Source organism: Bemisia tabaci, chromosome 1 (genome assembly GCF_918797505.1).
Source record: "Bemisia tabaci chromosome 1, PGI_BMITA_v3".
NCBI lineage: Eukaryota > Metazoa > Arthropoda > Insecta > Hemiptera > Aleyrodidae > Bemisia > Bemisia tabaci.
This window is the reverse complement of record NC_092793.1, coordinates 78,890,561-78,917,564: the sequence shown is the minus strand read 5'-3', so window position 1 is coordinate 78,917,564 and position 27,004 is coordinate 78,890,561. Positions and strand designations below refer to the sequence as shown.

Genomic DNA, 27,004 nt, shown 5'->3' with positions numbered 1-27,004 from the left:
CTGAATACCCTTCATTTGAGCTCAAAGTGAACTATCCCTTCCCTTTGTTCCCTTGAAACCTTCCTTAGTTCCCTTATCCTCTGGAGCTCCAAGTTCAAGGTCATGCCTAGATCCCTCATGACCATGGAAGGCTAAAGTTTCAGTTATGACTTCATGAGCAAGTCTTGTCACCCAGGAATAATGGTTCGATGGTCTCTGCATACTAACACTCCATGGTAAGCCTCATGTTTCACTCAGACATACCCCTTTATGACGTATGATGATTTATGTATTATGTGTTCCCACACCCCCGCCCCATTTCAGATTTCTCTAAGTTCAATCTCTTAGGTCCTAAAGATACAGTCCACTAAATTTATCGGAATTCAGGCCCCCCAAAGATCGATTTTACCTTTCGATTTTATAGCGGCAAAACACACGCGGGTATATCCGAATCCTCCGTCAAATGAAGAAATTGCGCCACAAGTCAATGTGATTCCCCAAGAATATTAAGGAATAATTTACTCAGGGTATCTAACCTGAGTGAGACAAAAATCCTGGGAAGGATGAACATACATCATGGATCCAACCTCATGCAACTTCCTACGCAATCTGTTAACTCTCAAAATGATATTTTTCTTTTTATTTTAATGACAGTATATCTTAAATAATGTCAGGGAGAATAGTTTATGTTAATTTTTTGGAGAAATACATATTTTGTTTAATCTCAACCCGAATATCTCATCATTATTCGCTCTTAAAATTTGTCTTAAAATTGCCGTTTAAAGATTGTGACTATTTCAAACTCTAACATATTCTACTTGGGAATTGACCTTAGGTTGCGCAACTTTATCACTTGTGTGTCTGTAGAAACAAAGTAAACTTTCAAACGCAATTTACTGAAAACAAGATCTCTGCCTATGTCCCCTTTTTCCGGCAATGCAGTCAGTTGGAGACTCATGATTTATTTTTGCCAATTGAATCTGTTCATGCACTAACGTCCTATTTCTATTTTTTTACTTATTTTTTTGTATCCAAGAAAGAAGATGTGCCTGCATGTAGACGAATTAGACCGATTTTAAGGGGTTTTCGTTATTTTTTAGGAAGTTCCAATCTTAAAATCATGGGAAAACATTTGCTGCCCATTTACGTCATCTCCATGCGTCCTCATTACTTTTTGGCATAATTATTACCCAGTTTGTAAGAAGAGGAAATGGAAGGGCATTTATACAAGTGGGAGGCAGACACTTAGGAGAATAATAAATACCTACATTTATATCTGAAAACCGAAATAGGCTTTTAAGTTTAATATTTTCAAGGATTAGTTGAGTCTACTGACAAGCAAACTTCAAAATGTCTCTGCAATTTCATGCAAATCTCATGCAATTTCAAAGGTAGTTCATGGACCTCAATTTCAAATTTTGAATTTTAAGGTTTATTTTTGCAGATCCAGTCTCAGATTGATTTTCTATTCCTGCTGACCGCTTTTTATTTCTTCAGTCACTTTTTTATTTAGTCCAGCACAAAGTCCAATTTCATTTTTTTTTTTTTTTTTTTTTTTTTTTTTCAGTTGGAATTATCACAAGACTCGAGAGTTCAACCCATCAAATCTATCTTGAAGAAAAGGGTAGATGAAAACAAGGAAGAGCCACCTAAGAAACCCAAATCCAAAGAAGATGCAGATCCTAAGAAAAAGGACCAATACTTTCCAAACTTCGATGAATGATCTAGCGATATCAGAATAGATATAAAATCAGAAACCAAAAGTCTAGAATTGATGGAGTGAAATAATTTAGTAAGTTTATTTCACGCCATCAATTCTAGACTTTTGGTTCAAGAATTATGAGGCTTTATGAGGCATAAAGCGAATGCCTGCGTATAATTATTGCGTATGAGAAAAATAATTATTATCGATCTTTACTTCTTTGATCACAAATTTTTTATGTTAAATTATTTGGCTCTAATTTAGTAATAACGACCTCTTTACAATCTTTCTCATCACCTTAACTTCAAACTTGTGAAGAATATTAGAATTATTTTTTTTTTCTGCATTATTTAATAAGGTTTATTTAGGTTAAGAGGTTTATTATTTTATTTTAGTTCAACTCAGTTGCAGAAGTTACTTTTTACTTTGAATTATTGTAAAAACACTCTGAATCGTAAATAAGATGGAAAATACAATCCCAAAAATAAGATTTGGTAGCCCCTGATAGCATTCACCGTCAGATTTAGACTTGAAAAAACGTAAACATTTTTTACAATGTATGAGTTTTGGAACCTTTTTTAGTTCATCTCTACGTAAAATTTATGTAAAATGTCTGTTAAAAGAAAATGCATTTTAGTTTAAAAAAATAAATAATAGAAATCAAAATTTTACTGAATCCTGTTAATCACTCATATTGATGCTAAACATAAACTGTAAAATATGCAACATTAAAAACTAAAATTTTTGCTACAATTTACTAAAATGAAGTAGTAGAAAGTTTGCAAAAGTGGATGATGGCATTTTAGTGCAAAAAAGGAGATTTCTAACTTGAATGTTTCAACAGTTATCTGAGAGTTCTCCTCTATGCAGTTCTTTGGCTTTATTTAAATGGCCAATGTTACCAGGAAGACGTAGATAATTAGTCATGATAGGTTCTCCGAGCGTCCCTTAAAATTTCTTGACAATGGTTGGATCTTACGGACTGACAGAAATGAAGGAAGTTTATTCATTATCTATTCTTCAATTTGACTTGGCATATTCAGCAGTTTTCGCGGCAAAATTCTTGAAACCTCTTCAAAAGAACGGTATCAATATCTTAATTTCAAGATTTCCTGCACCCTGCTCCCGTTCTCTGTTTCCGCATGGAAGCAATGGTTTGCATTGGAGACTCGAGGATAGCAGGTCATTTGTTGTTACTTGTTTGTATCCTGCACCTGCCGGTTTAGTGCCGTAACATACCCCAGTTTGTGTCTCAACCCCAAATAGGCAGATGTGGGACGCATAAAGTTCGGTAATGCCAATTGATCCACTTGTCTTAGATGCAAACTCGTTTTTTTTTCATGTGTCACATATCTGAAAAGTAGGAGGCAAAAGAAACTACCCTTGACTCAACATGTACGTATAATTATGTATTTTAAATATTACACATAAGTTTGACAAATTTTGTTGCTGAAGCAACTAAGTTGCACAATGTTAAAAGCTCACAACAGAAATTTAATCTTTGGAGGAAATTAGTGACTTAAAGCAACATGTTTTCATTTAAAATTAACCCCACACACGAACATTCTGATCCCATGAACAAGTTGCAACAGCCATTCCATTACTTGATACAGATAGAGATGTAATGCGATTTTCATGACCTGAGAGACAGCCTGAAAAAATTAAACATTAACTAATGAAGCAAAACAAACAGGGGGACCAACAGAACATTGCCGTGATCAACAGCTCGAAAGAACATATTTCTGGAGGGTTTGATATCGTTTTTTCAACAATGCCAAATTCATGTACCTACTAAAAATTGTTCACTAGAAAATCATGCCATTCAAGTCAACTGAAAGGTCAAATTGCCTGACTCCTAGTTATTGCATGTCATCATCAATTTTACAATTTTTCAATCAGATCCTGCGATTTTGCATCCAACTTTAGAACAGATGTCACTTTTTTGCTTAATGAACAATATGCTCAAGAAATAGTGTATACCCAGTAGTGCATACAGTAACATTTACAAAACAAAATACTGTAGAGAAAACTTGTGAAAAAAAGTTGTAAAATAGAACAAAAACTAAATGCCTATGTATATAATATTTTTTATGAGAAAAATACGTAAAAAGTACGTATTATTATCCATTTTTACTTACGTCTTTGATCACAAACTTTTTATGTTGAGTTATTTTTTTCCTGTGTTATTTTACAAGGTAAACTACTAGGGATGATTCAGCAGCACCGCCAAGATTCTAGTGCAAAATTGCTGTTCCTCTTAGTCTTTTTCCTCCTTTACTTTTTTCGTAAATGGTTAATGTTGCAAAAGTTCAATATTTTAGTAAATAAAAATGGTGCTTGTGTTACTTTGCCCAGAATTTTGGCGATTCTAATTCTTTTTTCCTGTCCCACATGGCAAAAGCTCGTCAACTCAAAACAAAAAACAAAGTGAACATCTCACCATTATGAACATTTTTCATCGCATCCCATACATGGACTGAGTGGTCATCTGAGCCACAAAGGAGATAGCGGCCAGAGATAGAGAGACCACAGCTCGTAAAACCAGAAGTTTTGTTCGGTGGAGTGAACAAAGCAAGCTGTTGATCAGCCCTAATGTCGAATAGTCGTGCGGTCTTATCCTCGGACCCTGTTGCAAAGGCCTGTCCGCTGGGATGGAACTGAAAGAATGAAATGAATACTCTTTTACTTTGCAAAAAAAAAAGAAAAAAAACTTACTTTAATTTATTCTTTGAAAAATTCAGTTAATTGTTTCAAATCCAAGCAAGTTACCACAACAGCATAAGAGCATTAATCACAAACAAAATTTCTAGCTAAATGCGCCTTAGCTACTTTGTCTTATCAAAGGTCTATACCAAAATATCATCAAATCTTCTCTGCCTAAAGCAATGACCTGGTAATGGAAAGAGTTAGGGATAATATTCTCTTACACAAACTGAATTGACGTCCGCCTCGTGACCGAAGAAGGTCTGTTTACACTCCATCTCTTTGAAGTCCCACAGCTTACAAGTACGATCAACACTTCCGGTGACAAAATAACTGTTATCTGGTGATAAAGAGATGGAAACAACATCCCCACAATGAGCTGGGAAGACCTCTTTCACTTTCTTTCCGACTTCCATGTCCCAAACACACCTGAAATCCAAAAACGCCTCTTCATTATTAATCACAAAAATTACTGAAACAATCATCCATTCTAAATAAGTATTTTAAGTCTTGAGTGTTTTAAGTTGAATACAAAAATGAAACGTATTGAGAAGGTGATTAGAAAAATTCAGTATCCATGTCAAAAAGATAATTTATAACTGCAAGGTGTAGAAACGAGCAGTATTGATTGTACTTTTCTCAAATCAATTTTTATCTTTCTTAGGGCCGTTCATGAAATAAATGGATAACGCTTTAGGGAGAGAGAGGTGTCGAAGAAAGCAGTGTGCCATTTAGTTCGCACATGTCGAAGGATAGGATAACTTACGCCACAAAAGTATCGTGAGCGGGGAAAAGGGTCAAAAAATCAAAAATTAGTCGCCATGTACCTACCTAATGAACGGCCCCAACTCCCCCCCCCCCCCTTCCAAGGGAGTGCAGGCAAGGGAGGAGATACGTCTTACTGATTCATTTATGAACGTATTTCTGCCAAACAGAACTACATGCATTAAGACATGAGCCCTGAGACCCATAAGAATATATGCATATCAGGGCTCACGTCATAATACACATAGTTCTGTTTGGCAGAAATACGTCCATATGACAACACCCCTCTTTTGATACGTTCCCTGGTAAAAATTGGCAGTAGAATCTGTGTTCCAAAATACCATAGACCTACAGCCGGCTGTAAGATTTCCAATAGCTTCTATAGCCGGCTACGCAATTTCTTAGGTACAGCTTTTTGCAGCCGATGGCGATTAAGCATCAGCTAGGCGATAAAGTGTATGCTAAACGTTACCAATTACGGATGCTAGGACTTGGTGAGTTTTTGGACCACTGCTCTCTTTTTGGGCTGTAGTATCTTGATTTATTTTGCGAGGAAAGCTCCGTATTTTTGATGGATGCCTAACATTCCTAGTATATTTGAGCGCCTTCAGTTTCGTATGATACTGTGCAATACCTCTGGTGTGAAATAGTTGCTTCAAGCGCCGTGGCACGCTGCGGTGCGGCAGGCGGGCAGCCAGCTCGAAACGCGCATTGGCGCCTACAAACCTAACAGGGATACTTCACGCGTTGCGCAATGCGTGAAGTATCCCTGTTAGGTTTGTAGGCGCCAGTGCGTCGCCGCTCCGCTTTGTGTTAGGCTCTAATATTTAATCTGGTGGAGTCAGCGTTATTCAACTCATGATTTTGAAATGTTTGCACATATGGATTATTCTCATTTTAATTGATGAAGAAAAATATGTATTAATTAAAGGTAACTATAATATGTGTTTTGTAAATATTAAGGTGGTTTCGTATCAAACTTAATGATATACAAAGCACACGAATTTCTACACAATTTCTTATAGCCTTTTATAATCGATGGCGAAAAAGCAACAGCCAGGCGATAAAATGTAAAGCCCGGCGATAGGAACTATAGCCCGGCTATATAATTTTTTATCGCTTCGTATAGCCCGGCCGTATAATTTTCTCCGCAATCTACAGCCAGCTATATGATTTTCTGTAGCCTTCTTTAGCCGGCGATAAGAATTCCTATGGTATTTGGAAACGCAGCTCTTATCGCCAATTTTCATCAGGGTTGTTATTATTCTTCCCTCAGCAAGGATTCCTAATCGAGCCGAGAAACAAGTCTTTTTGACCGTTTTGAGCCTGGTGAAATAACCGCTGATGCTGATTGTGAGAACGGGTCGACTCGTGGAGCATTTTAGACCAGAAAATCGGACTCAGCCTGTCATTTTAAAGGGGTCCAATTTCATTTCAGCCCGATCGGAGAACTTTCAATTTTGACCCCAAAATTATAGTCCATGGAACCCGTGTCGATAATTCCCAATTTTGGGCTTGAAAAAAAATTTCAAGATCAGTGTCTGAGCCGAGAAACGGTCAAATACGAGTGTTTCTGGTCGTTTTGAGCATGCTCGAATATCCGCGATTGTCAGGATGGGTCGACTCGTGGAGCGTTTTGGACCAGAGATTCGGACTCTTCAACTCATTTCGGAGAACTTCCGAATTCGATTCCAACCCCTAAATTATAGACCATGCCCCTGGGGATTTTTCTCGATTTTGGGCAGGAAAAAAGATGTCGAGATGAGCGTCGAATCCTACGTACTTTGAAGCGTAAAATCGATTGCGCATGCGGTCTCGAAACTCGATGGAGCTACCTGAGCCGAGGAACGAGTGTTTTTGACCGTTTTCGAGGATCCATTTTCGGTCCGGTTCCGTCCATACTCGCCAGTGTATTTTAGACGAGGAAATCGGACACAACAGAATATTTATAGCAGAGTACTAGCTTCATTTCAACCAGATCGGAGAACTCTCGAAACTCAAAGAAGGTAAATCCAAATTTGCAATAATAATGAGAAATTGAGCCATCGATGATCGTCCAATAAGCGGCGACATATGAAAAAGACAAAGGTGCTTCTTACAACAGCGTTTCTTTAGTCTACACCTCGCGAGCAACTATTTTAACTCTTAGGTACGTCATGTTGCATACTCGTTCAAATGAAGGCGTTTTGGGTGGCTCGATTGTGACACGCGATCAACTAAATAGAAATATAAGATTGACGGAAACGCATCGAGTCACATTCCGGAAGATGAAAATGAGTTGGCAGCACTCTGGAATTCAACTAGTCGTACATTGTAACACTGACGCCCGACAAAAATTCAGAGTCGAGAAAGATGAAAATGGGTTGGCTGCAATCTTGAATTCAACTAATCGTACATTGTTTGTACGTTGTTGTTTGTTTGTTGTTGTTGTGTACGTTGTTTTGTCTCCCGACAAAAATTCAGAATCGAGAAAAGATGTTTTAAAAAGGAAAATGGTGTCAAAGAAAGTCAGCTTACAGTTTCATGTCACCTGAGCCCGTGATGAGTGTTTTATCATCTATAAAACGACAGGAAGACAGGAACCCCTCGTAACCAAGTAGTTCTCTGACCATCTTAGCCACGCCCGTGGAGTCCCGATTGTTCAGATCATAAACTGTGCACATGTTGTCCATACCGCCGCAAGCTGTAAGATCAACAGAATAGTCAAACAAAGCTGAAGAACCAAAGAAATTTTAGAATTTATACGACTAATCGGACGCATTTTGAAGCTTCCTTAAAGAAGTTTTTCATCAATTTCTGCGGAATAATTATGTTTTTTTTCTACTTTCAGCACAAAATACTTGCGAATTGTTGCATTCAAAACATCTGGAACATTTTTATTTTATTTTTTTTTGGGGGGAGGGGGGGCGTATGATACTATTTTCAGTTCTAAGAGGACCAGGCCCCCCTGGACTCCCCCTTCGTTTGTCTATGGCAAGGGAGCTGAGCCATGAGCCATTGAAGTCGAGGATGCCCAGACTGGAGACTCTTAGCATCTGACGACCGAAGAAAATGAAACGCAGTTACTAAAAATATCCCTCTGTACTGAAAATCTAGAAATTTTCCAGGAAGTATACTTCTTTGAAAATTTAAGAAGAATTATACAGTGCCCCAGTGTGTTTCTGAAAGTCTATTCACCTTTTGCGAAATTTTTAGGGTACCTAAATTTTTCACTTTTTCTTACGAAACAAGGGTTGCATGTGAATTCGTCATGATTTCTCACGGGTTACACGGGCCCCCTCCGGGGCCCGGGCCCCGGTACCAGTGCCCGGGACCCAGTATCCCACCCTTGTGGCGGGCCTGCCTTCATGCACGCTGGGCTTGTCGATTTCCTTTGACATTTTTGCAGTAGTGAATGCGGTTAGAAATGGAAACAAAATAATATGAACTATGCAAAACGATTATTCCGATAACGGAACTTGGCTGTTTTGAAAACGCCTTCAAATACGGCGTGATACCTCACGCATTCCGGAGAGTTCAAATAGTTGTATCATTGCGCCTTAGAAATGCGACGGAAGATTGCAATTGAAATAGCCTCCATGCACGCTGGGCTTGTCGATTTCCTCTGAAATTTTTGCAGTGGTGAACGCATAGCTGATGTGCGCTTCAGCTAGAATTACATTCACAAATGGGTGGTTTTTCTACGAGGATTAAAAATAAACAAGTAGCGCGGAATATAACAAAAGAATATGAACCATGCAAAACGATAATCCGGGTATCGGAACTTGGCTGATTTGAAAACGCCTTCAAATGCGGCGTGATACCTTACGCATGCCGTCGAGTTCAAATAGTTGTATCATTGCGCCGTATGAATGTGACGGAAGATGTAAATGGAAATAGCCTTCATGAAAGTGTCTCCTCTTCATGGTTTGTTCATAAATTTTATCACGCTGAAATTCAAATTGGACTATAGTATATTTCTGGATTAGACTATAATTCGAAAAGGAACTAATATTTCTGATTTATCCGTACAAACACTTACGTGCATAGGGATACCAATGGTACATACGATGTTTCTAAGCTGAGCCAGAAATTGTAGTTCCTAATTGCAAAATGAAGTTCAATTTTTAGATCTCTCCTCCGGCCACGCGTGTCAAAGACTTCCTCTCTTTCTCTCTTTTCACATAATTGTTTTTGCCAAAATTGCGTTACTGAAGCTGGAGAGAAGTTCAGGGAAGGACACTCGAAAAATTTAAAAATCTTGATTCATTGAAATTGAAGCGAAAAATTCAAAAAATGTATTGTGCTCTTTGGTCACCGATACTAATTTCTATTTAAGTAAGTATACCTACCTTTTTATATTTTAGTGCGGTCGCATTAGATCGAATTTAAAATAATAATGACTTCAGTGGCTCAAAAATTATATTATTCGTTGTGCTTCCTGGTTAAAAAAAAATGACTGAGCCACTTAGTTTATTTTAATTAATAAATCGACGACACCAGGGCCGAATTTACCTATTTCCCGCCCACGGGCCGCCTGTGTTTTGCCGCCCCCTTCTCATTCGTTTTGAAACATCAATAAAAACCATCAAGTGAACGTACCGGAGCGGAAGAGGTGCATAAGACGCATTTACTCGTGTCGGAAATATTTTTTGGGAAAGCCCTGTCATCAGTACCAGCAAAAATTCACGGAACTTTTCGCGAAATTTAAGTTCCGTAAACCTATCTCCATGTGAACAAGGCCCTCGATTTATAAGAAATGAACGAAAAAATTTTGTAAGAACAAACATAAATGTGGTTTAATAATTTTAAGTTCCGCCGCATCGTCGCGCTGACCGCACTGTGTTTTGCGCAATGCTTGAAGTATTCCTACAGTCTTGTAGGCGCTATGCGTTTCACGCCGACCGCTGATGACCGCACTGTGTTTGACGCAATGCGTGCAGTATTAATTGAGTCTTGTAGGCGCTAATATGTGCTACATGCCAACAGCCGCACCGAGGGCTTCTTCTTTTCATCTCAAGTCCTCGTCAACGTTGCTCTCTGCGCCACGCCGCTCCATGCGTGTTCGGTTTCTCTCTCAACTTGACTAATTAAAGGTGCTGTCTCTTGTATCACCGAAAGACGGCAAAATTAGAAATTACTGTTCTCTCTGGAAATGAGAGATTTTGTCGCCTTTTCTCGTTTGTAATTTTTTTTCTGAATCCGATTTTTTTTTATACCTACCTTTAGAAAAAATTGCAAAATTTCCCGCCCCTAAATTTGCCGCCATGGGCCGCGGCCCATGTGGCCACCCCCTAAATCCGGCCCTGGACGACACTAGCTACATAGCAATACATGTAAAATGTGAGCGAAAGTAAAAACCACTTCCACAAACTTTCAAAATTCTTATTTTTTCCAAAAATTGTTTTGGAATCGGTGGCAAAATAACCACATAGTTATTTTGCTACTTTGAGTGACGAGAGATTCACTTTAAAGCAGAATTTCAGAAGATACGCATGACGTCAGAGAAAAAGCTAAATAAGGCAAATTTAAGCCCTTACATTTTGTAAGCATGCTTGTCACTAAATTTTAACAATTCCTAAATTAATAAAGAGCACAAAAAATTCAATGATTAAGAAGACAGTTTCCCATTAAACACGAGATTTCAACCCGAAATCTGTAGGGGTATAAAAGGACGGAAAATGATTCATAACTTGCCTTGAATTAGCAGTCCAAGTAAGCGTGTATAATAATTCACTCTAAATTGCAGTCAGCAGTTGGGGAAATCCCTCCTCGCAATAGATTTCCAAATGTGTTCCTCACTTGTAGGAAAAATTCGATCTATCCTTCCTTCTAAAGTTAATCAGGGAATAGAAAGCTCACGGCCCGGTTTGATTGAAGATCAAACCGGGCCGATGATTGAAGATCATGCAGCGAGATAAACGAGTTTTTTTCGGATAACTATTCCTGCACTTCAGTACATATTTTGTTGCACATGCGGCAAAATTGAAGGCAGTATTAAATAAAACAGGCAGTATTAAATGGAATATAGCTGCCGATACTAAGGGTACCAGTGTACTGTTCATCAGTTCCCTCAAAGAAAACACCTGGAACGAAATATGGGTGTTCTGTGTTATTGTAAAAGGTAAGTGTATTCCTCGTTACGCTTGTTGCCTAAGTGGTAGAATTGAAGGCTAACTTCAGATCGTTTGCATGTTACTATTTGTAAAAAATGATCATTTTTTCTTAGGATGTACCAGTAATTTTCTGACGCTGATAGTTGCTCGTATAAGTAAGGGGAAAAAAGTGTTTTCCTTTTCACGAATGCCGTCTGACCAGGCCCGCCACAAGGGGGGGGGGGGGATACTGGATCCCTGGTACCGGGTCCCGGGCCCCGGAGTGGCCCTTGTTACCCGTGAAAAACCACTACGAGTTCACATGCAACCCTTGTTTCGTAAGAAAAAGTGAAAAATTTACCCTAAAAATTTCGCAAAAGGTGAATAGATTTTCAGAAACACGCCGGGGCACTGTAGAATTCTTCTTAAATTTACAAAGAAGTATCCTTCTTGGAAAATTTCTATCTATTTTCAAGATTTTCAGTACAGAGGGATATTTTTAGTAACTGCGTTTCATTTTCTTCCGTCGTCAGATGCTAAGGGTCTCCAGTCTGGGCATCCTCGACTTCAATGGCTCATGGCTCAACTCCCTTGCCATAGACAAACGAAGGGGGAGTCCAGGGGGGCCTGGCCCTCTTAGAACTGAAAATAGTATCATATGCCCCCTCCAAAAAAAAAAAATAAAAATAAAAATTTTCCAGATGTTTTGAATGCAACAATTCGCAAATATTTTGTACTGAAAGTAGAAAAAAAACATAATTATTCCGCAGAAATTGATGGAAAAATTCTCTATGGAAGCATCAAAATGCGTCCGATTAGTCGTATAAATTCTAATTCAAAAAAATTTCTCGGGGGATGCCCCTCGGACCCCCCCCCCCCCCCCCCTCCGTGCTTGGGGCCCGGACTTTAAAACTGGTACCAGGGCCCGAGATGGGATGTGGCTGGCCTGCGTCTGATTAATCTCTATTCCTCCCCATCTGTTAGCCCCCCCATCTTCTGAATCAAATTTAAAGTACCGCACAGATAAGATATGATAAAGGAGTTACTTACCGACGAAATTTCCGGATGGCGCAAAAGTACAGCTCATGACCCATGAGGATCGAAGTGGAATGATTTGAACTTTGTTTCCAGTCCAAGTGTCCCAGATAATTAGTTTACCATCCAAGGATCCAGTCACTGCGTGCCTGCGGAGAATGTACACAGTGTGGATTATTTTTTCTATCATTCGAATCGTGGGATAGAGAGCCCTAAGTAAAAACCGCTCCTCCTCCATTTTCAAAGTATAATAAGTAAATATGGCTCGCTATTTATTAGCATTTCATAGAAAATGGAGCCATGCTGCGCCGCGTAGCATGGCATTTTAATACCTTGAGCAGATATCAACGGACGAACTTCAAAAATGGGTATTTCGGTGCGGTGTTTCGAAATCTCAGCTCTTGTTTTACTTTCTGAAAGGAGACCAAACCAACATTATGGCTTGAATTTTTCACAGAATATTCTATATTAAGAGAAGAAAAATCATCTGAATTTTCAAAAAATGGTGTTCAGGAGTTTCTCATGTAGAATATAAAGTATGACAGGAAGTCTGCAACGCCGCAAACTGAGATACGCATTTCTGCAGTTTCACCATCAATATAGTTGTTGATCCCACCCCCTCCCCACCATGGCATCCACCTGAAGTTCCCACCTCATGCCCTTATCGCTATATCCAATAAACTTAACATCACTCCTTGTCTCATCATGACAGTTCGCCTTCAATTTGGAGTGTAGGCAACACACGCTTCCTCGCAGTCGAATAGTGGTAACATCCTTCATGTAATAGTCAGACAGCCGCCTCTGTCGGCGAATTCGTTGTAGATACGATAACACAAGAAGAAGACAAGAGAGAAAGGTGGAAAGAGGAAGAAGAAAAATAAGAAAAGCGAAATAAGAAGCAGAAAAGAGTGAAGGGGAAGGTGAAGAGACTATCTGACTATTACATGGGATGGGAGATGATACCACTATTCGATCGCGCGGGAGCGTGTATTGCCTATTCTAAAAATTGAAGGCTAACTGACATTACGTTGAAGTAGGTAGCCTCTTCTAATTTCTCTCCCTCTCTCTTTCTTCCTCTTCTTCCCTTGTCTTCTCCTCCCCTTTTCCTCCTTCTACTCTCTCTTTCTCTCGTTTTCTTCCTCTTTTCTTCGTGTTCTTCCTTCTTTCTCATTTTCTTTTTTTCACATACTTGCTCTGTGCATCCTCTCCTCCTCAGACGAGAAATAAAAAAGATAAAAGTTTGGTGAAACACAGCGCGTAAAGGGGCACTTACGTTGATGACCGTTTATTGGCAAAAGATAAATGAGGGGCTTGGAGGACAAGGCGCATAAGTGCAGTTTTACTATTTCGATAAAATACGTGTTTGAAGTTTCAAAATTACAAGGATCCTCATGACGGAGAGAAATTTCATCAAACTGTCTTTTTTATGCTTAAAAGTTGGAGTTTGAGAGCGAATTTTTTACAGAATATGCATTAAGACTAGTTTAACTTGAAATCATTAATATATCAATTTTTTCGAAAACCGAACTTATGCGCCTTGTCCTCCAAACCTCTCAAATGAGCTTGAACCAAAATTTGAATTCAAGCTTCATACGACCGGGAGGCACAGTATGAAACATGGGAACGTATACCTAAAGACGCACAATTTTAACTGACGTAACGTTATTGTGTCTACAACAATTTGGTCAACTGAGTCCATCCAATAAATAGGGGCTTAAATGATACAGCTTTCTCTCCAAACTAGCATATTCGAAGTTTAAACTGCATTTGTTAATAATTTCGGTTTAGTTAAATTCTTTAGGGCGTTTTGTGGGCGAAAATGTTTGTCAAACGTTCCCCAGCTAGAGGTAATATTTCCATTTCACTTTTTCAGTAATTAATAGGTTCCGTCACTTTTCTCAAGGACCTGCTCTGAAAATAACATTATTTGACATTGTGGGTGCCTACACCCAAATTGAAGGCGTACTGACAATGCGTTAAAGTAACCTAGCTCTGGCTCGGTAAAAAGCTATTTTCTAATGTATTTCAGGAGAACAAGCCATTCCACAACGATACCACTATTCGACCACGTGGGAGCTTGTTTTGCCTATACCGAAATTGAAGGCGAACTGATATGGCGTGAATGTAATCTTTCCCCGATTTTCAAAAAGTAATTATTTGCACAAGATGGCCCAAAACTCTTAGTCCGCTAACATCTCTTACACGCTACCCGACTAAAATCACTGCACCGAACCTGGCAGGTGCTTTTTACTGAAAAATAAAAGCCCATGGCAGGTCCTAGGAGCACATGATAGCTGAATTATCTTACCTACTGTCGCCGCTGTAGTGAACTGAGTTAACTTTATTTATGTGCCCTTTCAACATTTTCTTTGTGGTCAGTCTAATTTTTGGAATATCACCCATGTCTGCACATTTTTCCGCCAGTGTCGCGTCTTGCTGTTTTGCTTGATCTTCCTGAAACCAGTGAAATTTGAAAAGTTAGGTCTGCTGATATATTACCAAGATTGAAGTTATTTTTAGTATAGTGGGTAACCTATATACTCAAGAGTAATTGGACGTATTTCCATCAAACAGATTTATGTGCAGGTGAGAAATATGGGATGTGCTCGTCAGTTCTCTGGCCGTAAGAGTGAATGAGAATAATAAAGCGCCAGTGACGTCAGCGGCAATGATCGAGCGCGAGGGGGGGGGGGGGGGGGAGGATCGTCGTCCGGACGTTTTAACTCATGAGCCCTGTCCACAACGCTCTCGTACTATACCCGCGGCGAATACCGCATTCAGTCGGCACATAGTTCTGTTTGCTCAATTTAAAATCCCGCTTTTCCAATTCTTCAAAAGGAATCACGCCCACTTTTACATTGTTTCTTATCCAGCTTTCTGGAGCACACCCCATATTTCTTACCTGCACATAGTTCTGTTCGAAAGAAATACGGCCAATTTTTCCGACCAATTTCAGCACGAGGTTGATACGTAGTATCATAATAGATGTCCCTACCTGACCTGCTTTCTTCCTCTTTTCGCGCTCATCGCTGCAGTCATTAATTTCTCGTCTCTTGCGCGCCCCCTCCCCTCTTTCTTTAAACTAGATATAAAGTTCGAATAATTCTGTTTAACTTTTATCTATCAGAGAAAAAAAGAAGGGGACAAGTGAAAAGAAAGCTAGGGGGTCATTCTTAAAATGCTTAACCCTCTAGGGTGAAGAAGACCAGAGCCTGCGATACAGGGGGAGAGGCGCCCATAACTGCGTCACGTGACGCTAGAATGGGCGCGTAGCGCCGATTTTTCGAAAATCCACGATAAAAAATTGATGCGGATTGGTATTGATCCATCAAATATTCATTTTTATGCTAAAAAGAACTATATGCATAGATAGGCAGTATGCGATGCAAAGAGGAATGACGACGTATTTCAATTTTATTGCAATGAATTTCAAAGAGAGGTGCCCCTTCAATTAGCAGGTATGCAACATACACAACATTCCGATGCAGTAGCATTAATATCACTGTGTAACTGCAATTCGTTGCAATCCGTGCTACTTGGGCCGTATAAAGGACAGCTTAAAGATATTTTCTGAAGAGAAAAAAAATTGATTCACAATATTGAAATCACCAATATATCAGAACGACTGGATTGTTGCAGGGACTGCGTGTAGCATAGGTCCTTTTAGCATAAATAAGTCAAAATATTCATCACAAAACGATAATTTGAGAGGTGAGCGGGTCGATGAAAACGTTACGTAATATTCAGGGAGGTGTCGACCCGTGTTGCGGGCGCGTTAGGAGGGGGAGGAATTAAAAGTCAAAAAATCTGATTTTCAGCGATATGGTCTCCAGGTAATGAGTCCTCTTTTCTTTTCTTTCTTCTGGGTGCTCTAGGTATATACACACGCCCGCTGGCGGTGAAGGAATTTGAGCATGCGTTATTAATTCGACTGAATTATAACTTGGTTCTTATCATTTAGAACTTAGTGGTCCGTAGGTTTTGAGGAAAAGTGCGAAAAATTGTTGGAAAGGCTTATGCGCCACAGTGAGAGCGAGAGAGCAGTAAATAACACGGTCACCACTTAGCAGACAGGTATGAGTTTTAAACTAAGGCAGTGAGTAAGTAGGTATATCCACGGAAGCCAAACATTTGTTTGGTCCTTTTACCTCCGATGTAAGGTTTCTTTATTGAGTCATTGCTTTGTAGCATTCTAATTATGTCGCGCAATTTTATTTGACTACGGCGGGATTTACTCGCTGGATGTCCATGTAACTCGATGTCCATGCAGGTTTAAAACATCCGAATCGAACTCAACCGAGTCTCCTGTTTTAAAAGCCCCCCCCCCCCCCCCCCCAAGTAAGACAGTGCAATGAAAATATTGAAATTAAATTGCGATTTAATGATTTATAAATGCAACTTTTTCTTTCTTTCTTTTTTTTTAAATCATGAAATCGCAATATTTTTAGGTAAATCTTTTAGTCAATAAATGAAAATTTTAAACGATCTATAAGATGAGCTATGTGTATTTGGAAGATAGGCAGTATGCGATGCAAAGAGGAATGACGACGTATTTCAATTTTAGTGCAATGAATTTCAATCAGAGGTGCCCCTTCAATTAGCAGGTATGCAACATACACAACATTCCGATGCAGTGGCATTAATATCACTGTGTAACTGCAATTCGTTGCAATCTGTGCTACTTGGGCCGTATAAGGACAGCTTAAAGATATTTTCTGAAGAGAAAAAAAAAATTGATTCACAATATTGAAATCACCAATATATCCGAACGACTGGACTGTTGTGCATGGAATTTTCTCAACATTTAGGTCATTTCTTTCGAGCACTGCCTTGCAAAACGCATAAAAATTTGACATTTTGATTTCCTTATTTTCCGGAATGATAGGGAAGCCGTATAAAATTCCAAGGTCGGCCCGGGAAAAAATGATCAAAATGGGCCGATAATTTTGGCGTAAAAACTATACATTTAAATTGTCTTTAATAATAATTGATTACGAAGCGATGTCATGAGCATGAAACGGATAGTCTCAGCAGGGCCAGTTCCAGCCCTATTTCCCCCACCTTTTGCTCGGGCCCTCGTTCAACGTTCTGCTCATTTTTAGGCGCCAAACCCTTTTTTTAGGCTAGTATTTTGGAGATATAATCTAAACTTCGAAAGGTTTTTAACATTATCATGAATTTCAAGGAGGTATCGCTGTCGACAGAAATCCTTTCGGCGATACATGAGTCAATACGCCTTTCTTTCTGGAGAGGTATTTCTCTGCAAAAACGAAGCAAAAAGAAAGTTAGAATCAGGAAAAATTAACTTGAGTGCGGTCAATCTAAACTATTCAATTGTCGCTCAGCTCGTGAGGGAGTAAAATTGAGCTTGGTCTCCCTTAGAGTTTAAAATAGTTTCATCTGCCCCCCTCCCCCGAGGTATTTTACATAATATACGATCCTCAGGACATGTAGGTACATTCCCACGCTTCATTTGCACGATTCAACGAGAGAGAGGAAAACAAATTGAAATTATTATTATTTTTTTTTGGGGGGGGGGGGGGGATTACTGCTATAGTTGGAACTTAAGTTTTTGCGAGAGGTTAGCCTCAAAATTCATCTTAAAAGGGACAATTTTCCCAAATCTTCCGGGCGACACCCCCTGAAAAATGTCTAAATCGAGGATCTCCTGGAAAAGTTGGGGCCAGACCATTGCCGGCAAATCGCTCAACCCATACGCCTATGATTGTCATCCATTTAAAAGAGTTTTCGCATGCATTATGTTTGCTTTCGTTGAGGAAATAATAATAGTTAAGTAAAATTCCTGACACGACTTACTCGCTTGTAAGACTCGTTGGAATTATGATGCGTTATTTTCAAATTCCTTCCGGCTACAACCGCCCAAGTAGCATAGTGCGACGAAAATATTGTAATTAAATTGCAATTCGATTTCAATGAAATTTTAATTTTTTACTATTAAACTGCAATATTTTTACATCAGTTAGTCGATTTATGCCAATTTTAAACAAGCAACAAAATGAGCCTCATGTGTCAGAAATATAGGCGATATGTAATGCCATGAAAAATTGCGACTTATTTCAATTTTACCTACTGCAATAAGTTTCAATAAATGGAGCCCCTTCCAATAAGAGCTAGGCAACATACACAACACTCAGTGGAATTGCAATATCTTTACGGTGCAATTGCTACTTATTGCAATCTGTGCTACTTGGGCGGAGGGCATCGCGACTAAAAATGCTAAATATTGTGACAGGGAGAAGAACGCGGTTAAAGTTGAAAGATATTGCACGATGTGGATATTCCCGTTATCGTCCGTGTAATTTCTCTCGGAAACTCTAAAATTGTGGGGGAGAAGAAGGAGGCTGACTGAGCTGTAGCAGTGTTCAATTTTTTCTTGAAGTATTGCTCTGAGACGACAATAACTCTACGAGTATCTAGAGCATGGGCGGAACTAGGAACTTTTCGTGAGGGGGGCCGGAAGGGCACCTCCATCAATTAAGAGGAGTCAAGGGGAACAAAAAGGCATCCCATACTTAGGGGGGTCTGCGGGACTCCGCCACAGCTCTAAAGAAAGTTTGGGGACTTCCCTAGCTTACAAGAGGGGTCCGTAGGGTCTTCACCTGAAAAATGGGAAAAGTTGAGTCGTCTTATTGGGAGCATTTTAAGCTGTTATCTCACTAAAAAATTTATCCATAACAATTTCCAAGGAGAAAAGTATATCACGCATTATTTAGAAAAATCTCTCATATTTCTTGGGAGAGGCCAAGTGGAGTTCAGACCACTTCGCCCCCCTCCATATTTTCACCCATGATGTAAAGGCGAGTTTTCATCTCAATTTCCCATTAAAACTTACTCACTAATTAACTCCTTACTTTAAACACGAGACCGTTCAATTACATAGGTAACATACATAGGTTACATAGGTATGTCAAAGTAAGAAACTTAAAAATTTGTCAAATCTTACGCTATAATATAAAATCATAGGCGTACCGCATAACGCAGTGGCGTAGACAGGGGGGGGGGGGGGTCCAGGGGGTCTGGACTCCCCCCCCCCCTTAGCCTCGTTAATTGTACCTTTTTTTTACTTTTGGAGGGCAGACATAAAATAATAATCGGGGATGTACACAAAATCATGTAAATTTACCGTTACGTTTTTAAATGGAAACCCCCCCCCCCCCCTTAAAGAATTCCTAGCTACGCCACTGGCATAACGCATATTGTCTGAGGGGCGAAAACCCCGGCCCCGGGGAAACCCCCCCCCCCCCCAGTTACTCTCAAAAATGTATACGCATTGCATCTCTGCGGTAACAAAAAATACAAATACAAAGAACGATTGGTACAAAAAAAAAATTTCCGCGGATATTTTAAACACTGCGTGGTGAAGAATATGGACGGAAGAATCCTCGTTGAGTCTCCATCGCAAATAAAACTCTACTACACTAAGTCTAACTTGTCAAATTACTGTGAACGGAAATTTCAAAGGTGCAATAAAGAATTTCGGGCATACTTGGCATTTCTTGATGATGTCTTTCAACTCCTCTTGTAATTTGAGTATTTCAGGATCTTTCGGAGCCATTCCTCACGAGTGAAACGACGTAATATCGAGGGAATCCAAGCGGGAACTTTCACCTCAGAACGGAATCGAGAGGGAAAAGAGAGCGACACGTTAGCACAGGGTGGAATTCGAGCGGAGGGAGGCCTACGAACTAAGTCAGCGTTCGGTGTGGTCGGCAACTCAATGGAGAAAAGAGTCTATTAATTTTATTACGGACACGGCTACCGCTACTCTGAATCCCACCAAATGAGACTTACACTTAGTTCTGCCTTCAGTCTCTACCTGACGAGGCTCGTAGCGCTGCTGTTGTCGTTGCATATTATTAAATTATAGTCGGCGGGATGTTCCATAAAAACGGTCCTAACTACACCGACTCCCTCACCCAGTGTTGAATCTACCATTCACGTATGCAGCGGTTATGATCTCATTTTGCGGCGCACTACCTCTCTCTCGTCCATAAATCATTTCCCGTCGACAATCTCCTCTTGTGTTTACATATTACTCATCTATCCTCCGCTAGCGCATCCCTAGCTTTACCGGCGACATACAAGTCGATCTAACGTGGAAACTCAAACAGATCCTAAAAATCATACTCTTTAATATGAAATCATAAAAGTAACGCCTGACGGATAACGCCTGAGACGCGAAGCGCTACGTAGGATTGGACCGCGAAGCGATCGGAGGACGTAGCGCGTATAGCCCCATGGTGTATCTTCATTTTCTGCATGAGTCCAGAATTTCTTGGAATGGGAAATGATCCCCTGTCCTCCCCCCTTAAAAAGATGAAAAATACAAGTCTCTGCGCTTGATCATCCCATAGCGATTTTGTAACCAATACTTAAATCGTGAAAAAATCGCATCATTTCAAAATATCTCGATTTTTCCGTTGAAAAATGCCACTTGGGGAGTGGGGAAGGGGGCAGAGTCAGGAAAATACCTACTCTAAAACTAAAAGTGGAACTAGAGAATAAGAATCCCGAAAGTGTTTAATTTCTTGCAGGTATGACATTTTTAGTATACATATAAAAGGCTCTTCGAATAGATCCAAGCCAAAAAATAAAAACGAAATGAAAACTAACAATTGAAATTAAAACCTCGTAATTTAATTGCGCATTCAAAAACCTTTCAGGCTACAATTTTGCTAGTTCGAACAATAAAAAAATGTTAAGAGTGAAAGAATTTTTAAGTAGAACTTCAAAAACACACATACCATGGAAAAGGTGTTTCAAATTGATGACTATAATGCGTTTTCGATTATTTTGTTCAATATATCGATGGTGAAAGTGCAGAAGTCCGTATCTCGATTTTTGACAGTTTTGAGTTAGCTGCATAAACGTGTTGTTGAGGATGTCGTCTATCTGCCAGCAAGAGATTGTAATCGAAAAAAATCAGGAAGACACCCAAAACAGAAGAACTTTTTTCGCGTAGGTATCTCGGGCTTGAGTGCAGAAATGCGTATCTCGTTCTGGCCCCTTCATTTGATCCGGCGCGCCTTACGCACACCGCGCGCTCCTCAGCTTTTCCCGCCAACAGCGCATACATCAGCTGGGCTGCATTTTGCAATTTGGACCTATAAATTCTGGCTCTTCTGGAAAAACACTTATAAGCATAGGGAAACTAATGACACATGCGTTGTTTTTAAACCGGGCTAGAATCTATAGGTCCAAATTGCAGAATGCAGTCCAGCTGATCAGCTGTTCTGTCTTTTTATTTATTCTCAGGAATTCGCTGGTTTTGAAAAGTTGCCAAATGCTTATCACTCGAAGGCCCCCAGGGCTGGATTCACCTACTTGCCGCCCATGGGCCGCCTGTATTTTGCCGCCCCCTACTCATGAACTCGTACCTCGATCTCGTGAACCTCGTTTGAAACTCAATAAAAACCATCAAGTGAACGTGCCAGCAGGGGAGGGGTGCATACCTAAGACGCATTTACTCGTGTTGAACACATTTTTTGGGAAAACCCTGTCAACACTACTAGCATAAGTTCACGGAACTTAGCGCGAAAGTTAAGTTTCATAAACCTATCTCTGTGTGGACAAGGCCTTCCATGCATAAGAAATGAACGAAAAAATTGAGAAAGAACAAACATAAATGTGTTTCAATGATTTTAACTTCCACCGCCGCGCCGCGCAGACCGCACCGTGTTTGGCGCAATGCGTGAAGTATTCACGCAGTCTTGTAGGCGCTATGCGTTTCACGCTGACCGCAGTGACCGCACTGTGTTTGATGCAATGCGTGAAAAAATTGCAAATTTTTGCCGCCCCTTAGATTTGCCGCCATGGGCCGCGGCCCGTGTGGCCACCCCCCTAATCCGGCCCTGCGAAGGCCATAGGTACCTATTACTCGCGGCACAAAGCGCCTGGGCCAATGCAATCATGAACTGACGGTTCATCACAACGGTCAGTTGTATTAGAGCCAATCGAGTCATACAATGCTTCATCTATCGCACTGGATCAACTAAAGCTTCTAAACAAGTTTTAAGATGAATAAACTCTACTTTTGATCTTAATGATCAAGAGCAGGCTCGAAACGCTAATCGCAGAAATGCGTATCTCGTGATCAAATATCATTTTCCAATCATAGATACAGTGCTTGATCCAGGCGTGCGAGATCAAGCTAAAGCTAATTGTGAGCGTGAAACTCTTTTTTCATTCTTTAAATGATTAAAATCCTCCAACAACAGGTTTAAAACACGAATTAACACGCAGGGCCGGATTTTCCTACTTGCCGCCCCCTTTCTCATTCGTATTGAAACATCGATACAAACCACCAAGTGAACGTGCCGGAGGAGGAGGGGTGCATAATTGCATGACGCGTTTAGGCACTTGTGTTGGGCACATTTTCTGTGAAAGCCCTGTGGGAACTTTGGGCGAAAGTTAAGTTCCGTAAACCTATCTCTGTGTGGACAAGGCCTTCCATTTATGAGAAATGAACGAAAAAATTATGAAAGAACAAACATAAATGTAGTTTAATAATTTTAACTTCCGCCGCATCGCCGCGCTGACTGCAGTGTGTTTGGCGCAATGCTTAAAGTATCCATGCAGTCTTGTAGGCACTACGAAGTTCCACGCCAACGCCAACCGCTGCTGACCGCACTACATTTGACGCAATGCGTGAAGTATTCATTGAGTCTTGTAGGCGCTAATATGTGTTCCAAGCTGACCTGCGCGGCGCGCCGTGAGCTTCTCCTGTTCATTTCAGGTCCTCGTCATCATTGCTCTCTGCGCCGCGCCGCTCCAGGCCAAATTGCGTGTTTGGTTTCTCTCTCAACTAGACTAATGAAATGAGCTGTCTCTAGTATCACCGAAAGACGAACAAATTAGAAATTACTATAGGTACTTTCACTGTCAGGAAATGAGAGATTTTGTCACCTTTTCTAGTTTGTAATTTTTTTTTCTGAGCCTAAATTTTTTTTTGATACCTACATTTGAAAAAATTGCAACATTTACCGCCCCCTTAATTTGCCTCCATGGGCCGCGGCCCATGTGACCACCCCCTGAATCCGGCCCTGATTGCAAAAATGCGTATCTCGTCATGAAGTGTCAATTCTTAGTGCCGAAAATGGGACCATTAAAATGTAAACAAGCAGTTCCAACGCCCAGCGTTGGAGGGCGCTTCTTTGACAAAGCATATTACAACCAACTAATGTACCCGAAGACTGACGAAGATGGATTTTAAAGTGGGAATCTTTAACCGCATAACCCATCAAAACTTCAGATTGACCGCGACGATCTGAAATTTACCACGAGCACTTTGTGATGAATGTAAGTTGGTGGTGAATGGAAACATAAAGGATGCACTGTAAATCAGACGACGGGAAAGAGCGGCGGAACCTCTAAAGCTGGTGCGTCAACGCGATCTAGCGGACAGCGGCGTCGCGACGCCGCGAGGTAGGGCGCGCAGGTCGCGGGGGAGCGGGGCCGCGTGAAGAGGAGTTCAGCAGTGGGGAGGGGAAGCGCGGGTCGCGGGGAAGAGAGGGACCGGCCGGCCGGCGGTGACATCGGCGCGGCGCTGGCTGGACCCATATTCACGGCGTGAACCGCTAACTGGAGTTGGAGGTCCTTATTCATTCTCTTGGTCCATGACATAACCTTAAACCTTCCGCTCAATGCCGCAAACAGCTGACGTGTCGATGCTGCGCCAAGAAAATGAACCAATCACAAAGTAGCACAGTAATACGTCACTAAAATGAAGAGATCACGTGACTGTTCGTAATATTTTCAAATCAATCTGAAAGTACTGCCTCGGATATAAGTATTTAAAGCATAAGGAGGCCCTAAAATACTTTAACCAGGTAATACGTCCGTGCGAGATTGTTATGCTTAAAAGCAAAACATTTCACGAAAACTTTTACGAATACCAGATGCAGAAAAAAATCAAATTTTCCCGGGTGTACCAGAATGGCGTCATTACCCATAAGGCAAAAGGGCATGTAGTATAGTACATGTTACATCGGGGGAGTCGAACGGTTGGAAAGGGCGCATCAATGAAGGAAAAAATCACTGCTGACTGAAGAGACCGAGAGAACTTGCACATTTTTGGCTCAGTTCTCCGCTTCCCTTTTAGTGAAGTGAGGGTCAAGAATCACCAAATAGGATAGATAAAATGAGAAGCAGACGTGCACGCTGTGATATTTTATTATGTGAAAATTATATTTCAGTTTGTGGTAGTTTATTGTGTGAAAATTATACTTCAAACTAGGGGCCTGAGGCCGCTACGCGGCCGCTAAACACCGAAAGGGAACTGCTCGTAAGAAATCATAGAACAACCACGTTCAAGTTATTTATTATAATTGGATAGCACCTTGAATTGACAATAAACTTTGAAAGAGGATATAACATGTTCTGAAATTTTGGAAATTGAAATTGGAATTTTGAATTTATCATCATTTAATAACAATTTAAATTTATAATCTGGAAAAATTAAATTATTCCGGAAAATAATTTCGGACTTTTAAATGTGAAGTGCCAGTAAGTATTGTGATGCCTTGCATTTCAAAAAAGAGGGGGTGAACGGCCATTTTAACAGATGTTGTCATAATGGTCTTCTCAGACTTGCCGAGCCTGGAATCAATGACCAACTTCGCGACCTGTTCTCCAAACCCATTTTCATGACCAACATTTTGAGGTACAACAGTTGTATGGCTTTTGCATCTCTGTCTACTTCCAAAGCTCATATTATTTTGAACCAAATCTTCTGCTATCGAATACGAAAAATCATGGAGAATTTAAGTTTTATGTCGACCAGCTTCTCGAAAGAAAAATAAAATGTCTAAGGAAGTCTGCAACGTCGCAAATGGAGAAACGTCGTCTCTCATTTTGCCCAAAAATATGTACGTATAAAATTGAAGGCATTATGACTGGCCTCTCTCAACTTATATTCGTCTGTAACAATAAACAATGGGACGCGTTTGCTACGGCGCCTTGATACAACTATACAACCTCGACGGATGTCCGTATTGCGTTCAAAAAATTGAAGGCGTTTTGACCCCCTGCTCATACAACCTGTAGTTGATTCGATCGACAAACGCGTTGGTCGGCGGTGACGGTGACTTGATGCATTTTTTTAAACTTGATGGATGTCCGTATCGCACCGACTGAAGTGCGAAACCACGTATCTCCATTGCGGCGTTTCAAAATTTCCGTTCTTAATTCATCTCTTCAACATTAAGCTTCAGTATTTTTATCACAATATATTAAATTTATAAACATCTCTTTCATTAACATCGTAAATGCTCCGTCGAAACGAATACGGTAAATCACGCACCATTCGCATTTCGCCACGCCGTTCGATGCGCCGCAAGGAGGGGTTGCGAAAAACATGCCCACGCCTCGCAGGACATCCACGCTTTGAACATGGATCGTCCATGACTGAAGACAAAAAAATTGCGAGAAAACGACGGTCGACGGTGCACTGAAAAATAGGACGGGAAGAAGGAAAAACCGCGCATCTCCCGACGGGACCAACGGGGCAACCGTTTTTCCCGAGGGGGCGAGGGGGGCCGGGCACGCCGGCCGATCCCTATATTTTTCCCGCCGTCGGGGGACCGGGACGGTCAAGCCGGTACCACCCGCGCACGGATCGGCCCGGCGCGGCGGTTCGCGCTGAATTTTGACGCAAAGAAAAGGCTTACTAGCCCAGGCAATAGAGGATAGAAAAGGGGTTTACCTTGCAAAATTTAGGTGAAATCAGGTTATGACTGATTCCTATGTAATTTTTTACGCTGAATCCGAATTTTTGGTTTCCCAACAAATTTTCCTTGTGCTAACTCCGGAAAATCGGAAAAACCGCGAAAAATCACGTTTTTCCGCGGTTTTCCCGAGATATTTCTTTTCCAGTGCGATATATCGAGAAAATAGTTATTTTCAAAAATAAAGCTGATAAAATTTCCTATAAAAATGATTTGAACGTTTTTTTCATACGTCCATTAGGGAAAGTACTGGAGCCGTGGAAAGCTCTAAAAACTCGTAAAATCGCGATTTTCCACGGTTTTTCGCCATTTGTGTGCAATAAATTTGTTCTTTCGCAAAATTTCAGGATAGTCCTATCTTAAAAATTAATGCTGCTTACTTTAAAGACAAAAATGATGCCAATTTTTTCTTTTTAGGTCCATTGGGAGCGGTTTTAAAGCCGTGAAAAGCTCGAAAATCGCGATTTTCCGGCATATTTTCGTAACAAATCCGTTCCTGTACAAAAAACTCATTTAAAGTGAGTTCAAAATTCAATCTTATAAAATTGTCAACATACATACGTAGAATTTGCTCCCATGGCGCGCCCTCGTGCTCTGCGACATCCAAACGCCAGGTGTGCTTATCTACGTAAAGGTTAGTAGACAACGAACGACGTAATAAAATAGTGCAATTTTCAACATACTTAAATGATGTTGAAATTTCCTTGAAAAATATCTGAAGAAACAACGGATATGGATGATGGAATGATGTTGTAATAGTGCAATCCTGCATTATTTACGCTTTCGACAAATCCATATCGTAAATAATGCAAAAAGTTGAAATTTAAAGAATGTACTACTACAATTTCTGAAATGATTTTTCTAGATTTGTGGCATATTTTCGTTACACATCCGTTCTTGTGCCAAAAACTCAGCTAACGGAGACTTCAAGATTCAATCTGATAAAATTGTCAACACATAATATGACGTGAAAAGCTTTTAGCATGGGTCAAAAAATGCCG

General features: G+C 40.4%; 2 protein-coding genes across 4 annotated transcripts in view; one reads left to right on the top strand and one right to left on the bottom strand.

The window, feature by feature from the left end:
* Positions 1–4,038, top strand: part of LOC109043978 (uncharacterized) — a 30,306-nt gene extending 26,268 nt beyond the window's left edge. For 2 of the 3 annotated variants that reach the window (XM_072306244.1, XM_072306245.1), the window contains exon 12: positions 1,547–4,038. In XM_072306244.1, coding sequence (XP_072162345.1) covers positions 1,547–1,702 — 156 coding nt within the window. In that variant the 3' untranslated portion in view covers positions 1,703–4,038. The remainder of the gene's footprint in view (positions 1–1,546) is intronic. The other variant, XR_011900825.1, reaches the window with a different exon arrangement.
* Gbeta76C (guanine nucleotide-binding protein subunit beta-2) lies at positions 3,065–20,082 on the bottom strand. The gene is made up of 7 exons (XM_019061401.2): positions 19,766–20,082; positions 14,567–14,712; positions 12,274–12,407; positions 7,667–7,832; positions 4,609–4,813; positions 4,122–4,338; positions 3,065–3,333 (listed from the first exon to the last, which is right to left on the bottom strand). The coding sequence occupies exons 1-7, from the start codon at positions 19,832–19,834 to the stop codon at positions 3,227–3,229; spliced, it is 1,044 nt and encodes a 347-aa protein (XP_018916946.1). The 5' UTR covers positions 19,835–20,082; the 3' UTR covers positions 3,065–3,226.
* Positions 20,083–27,004: the final 6,922 nt, after the last annotated feature.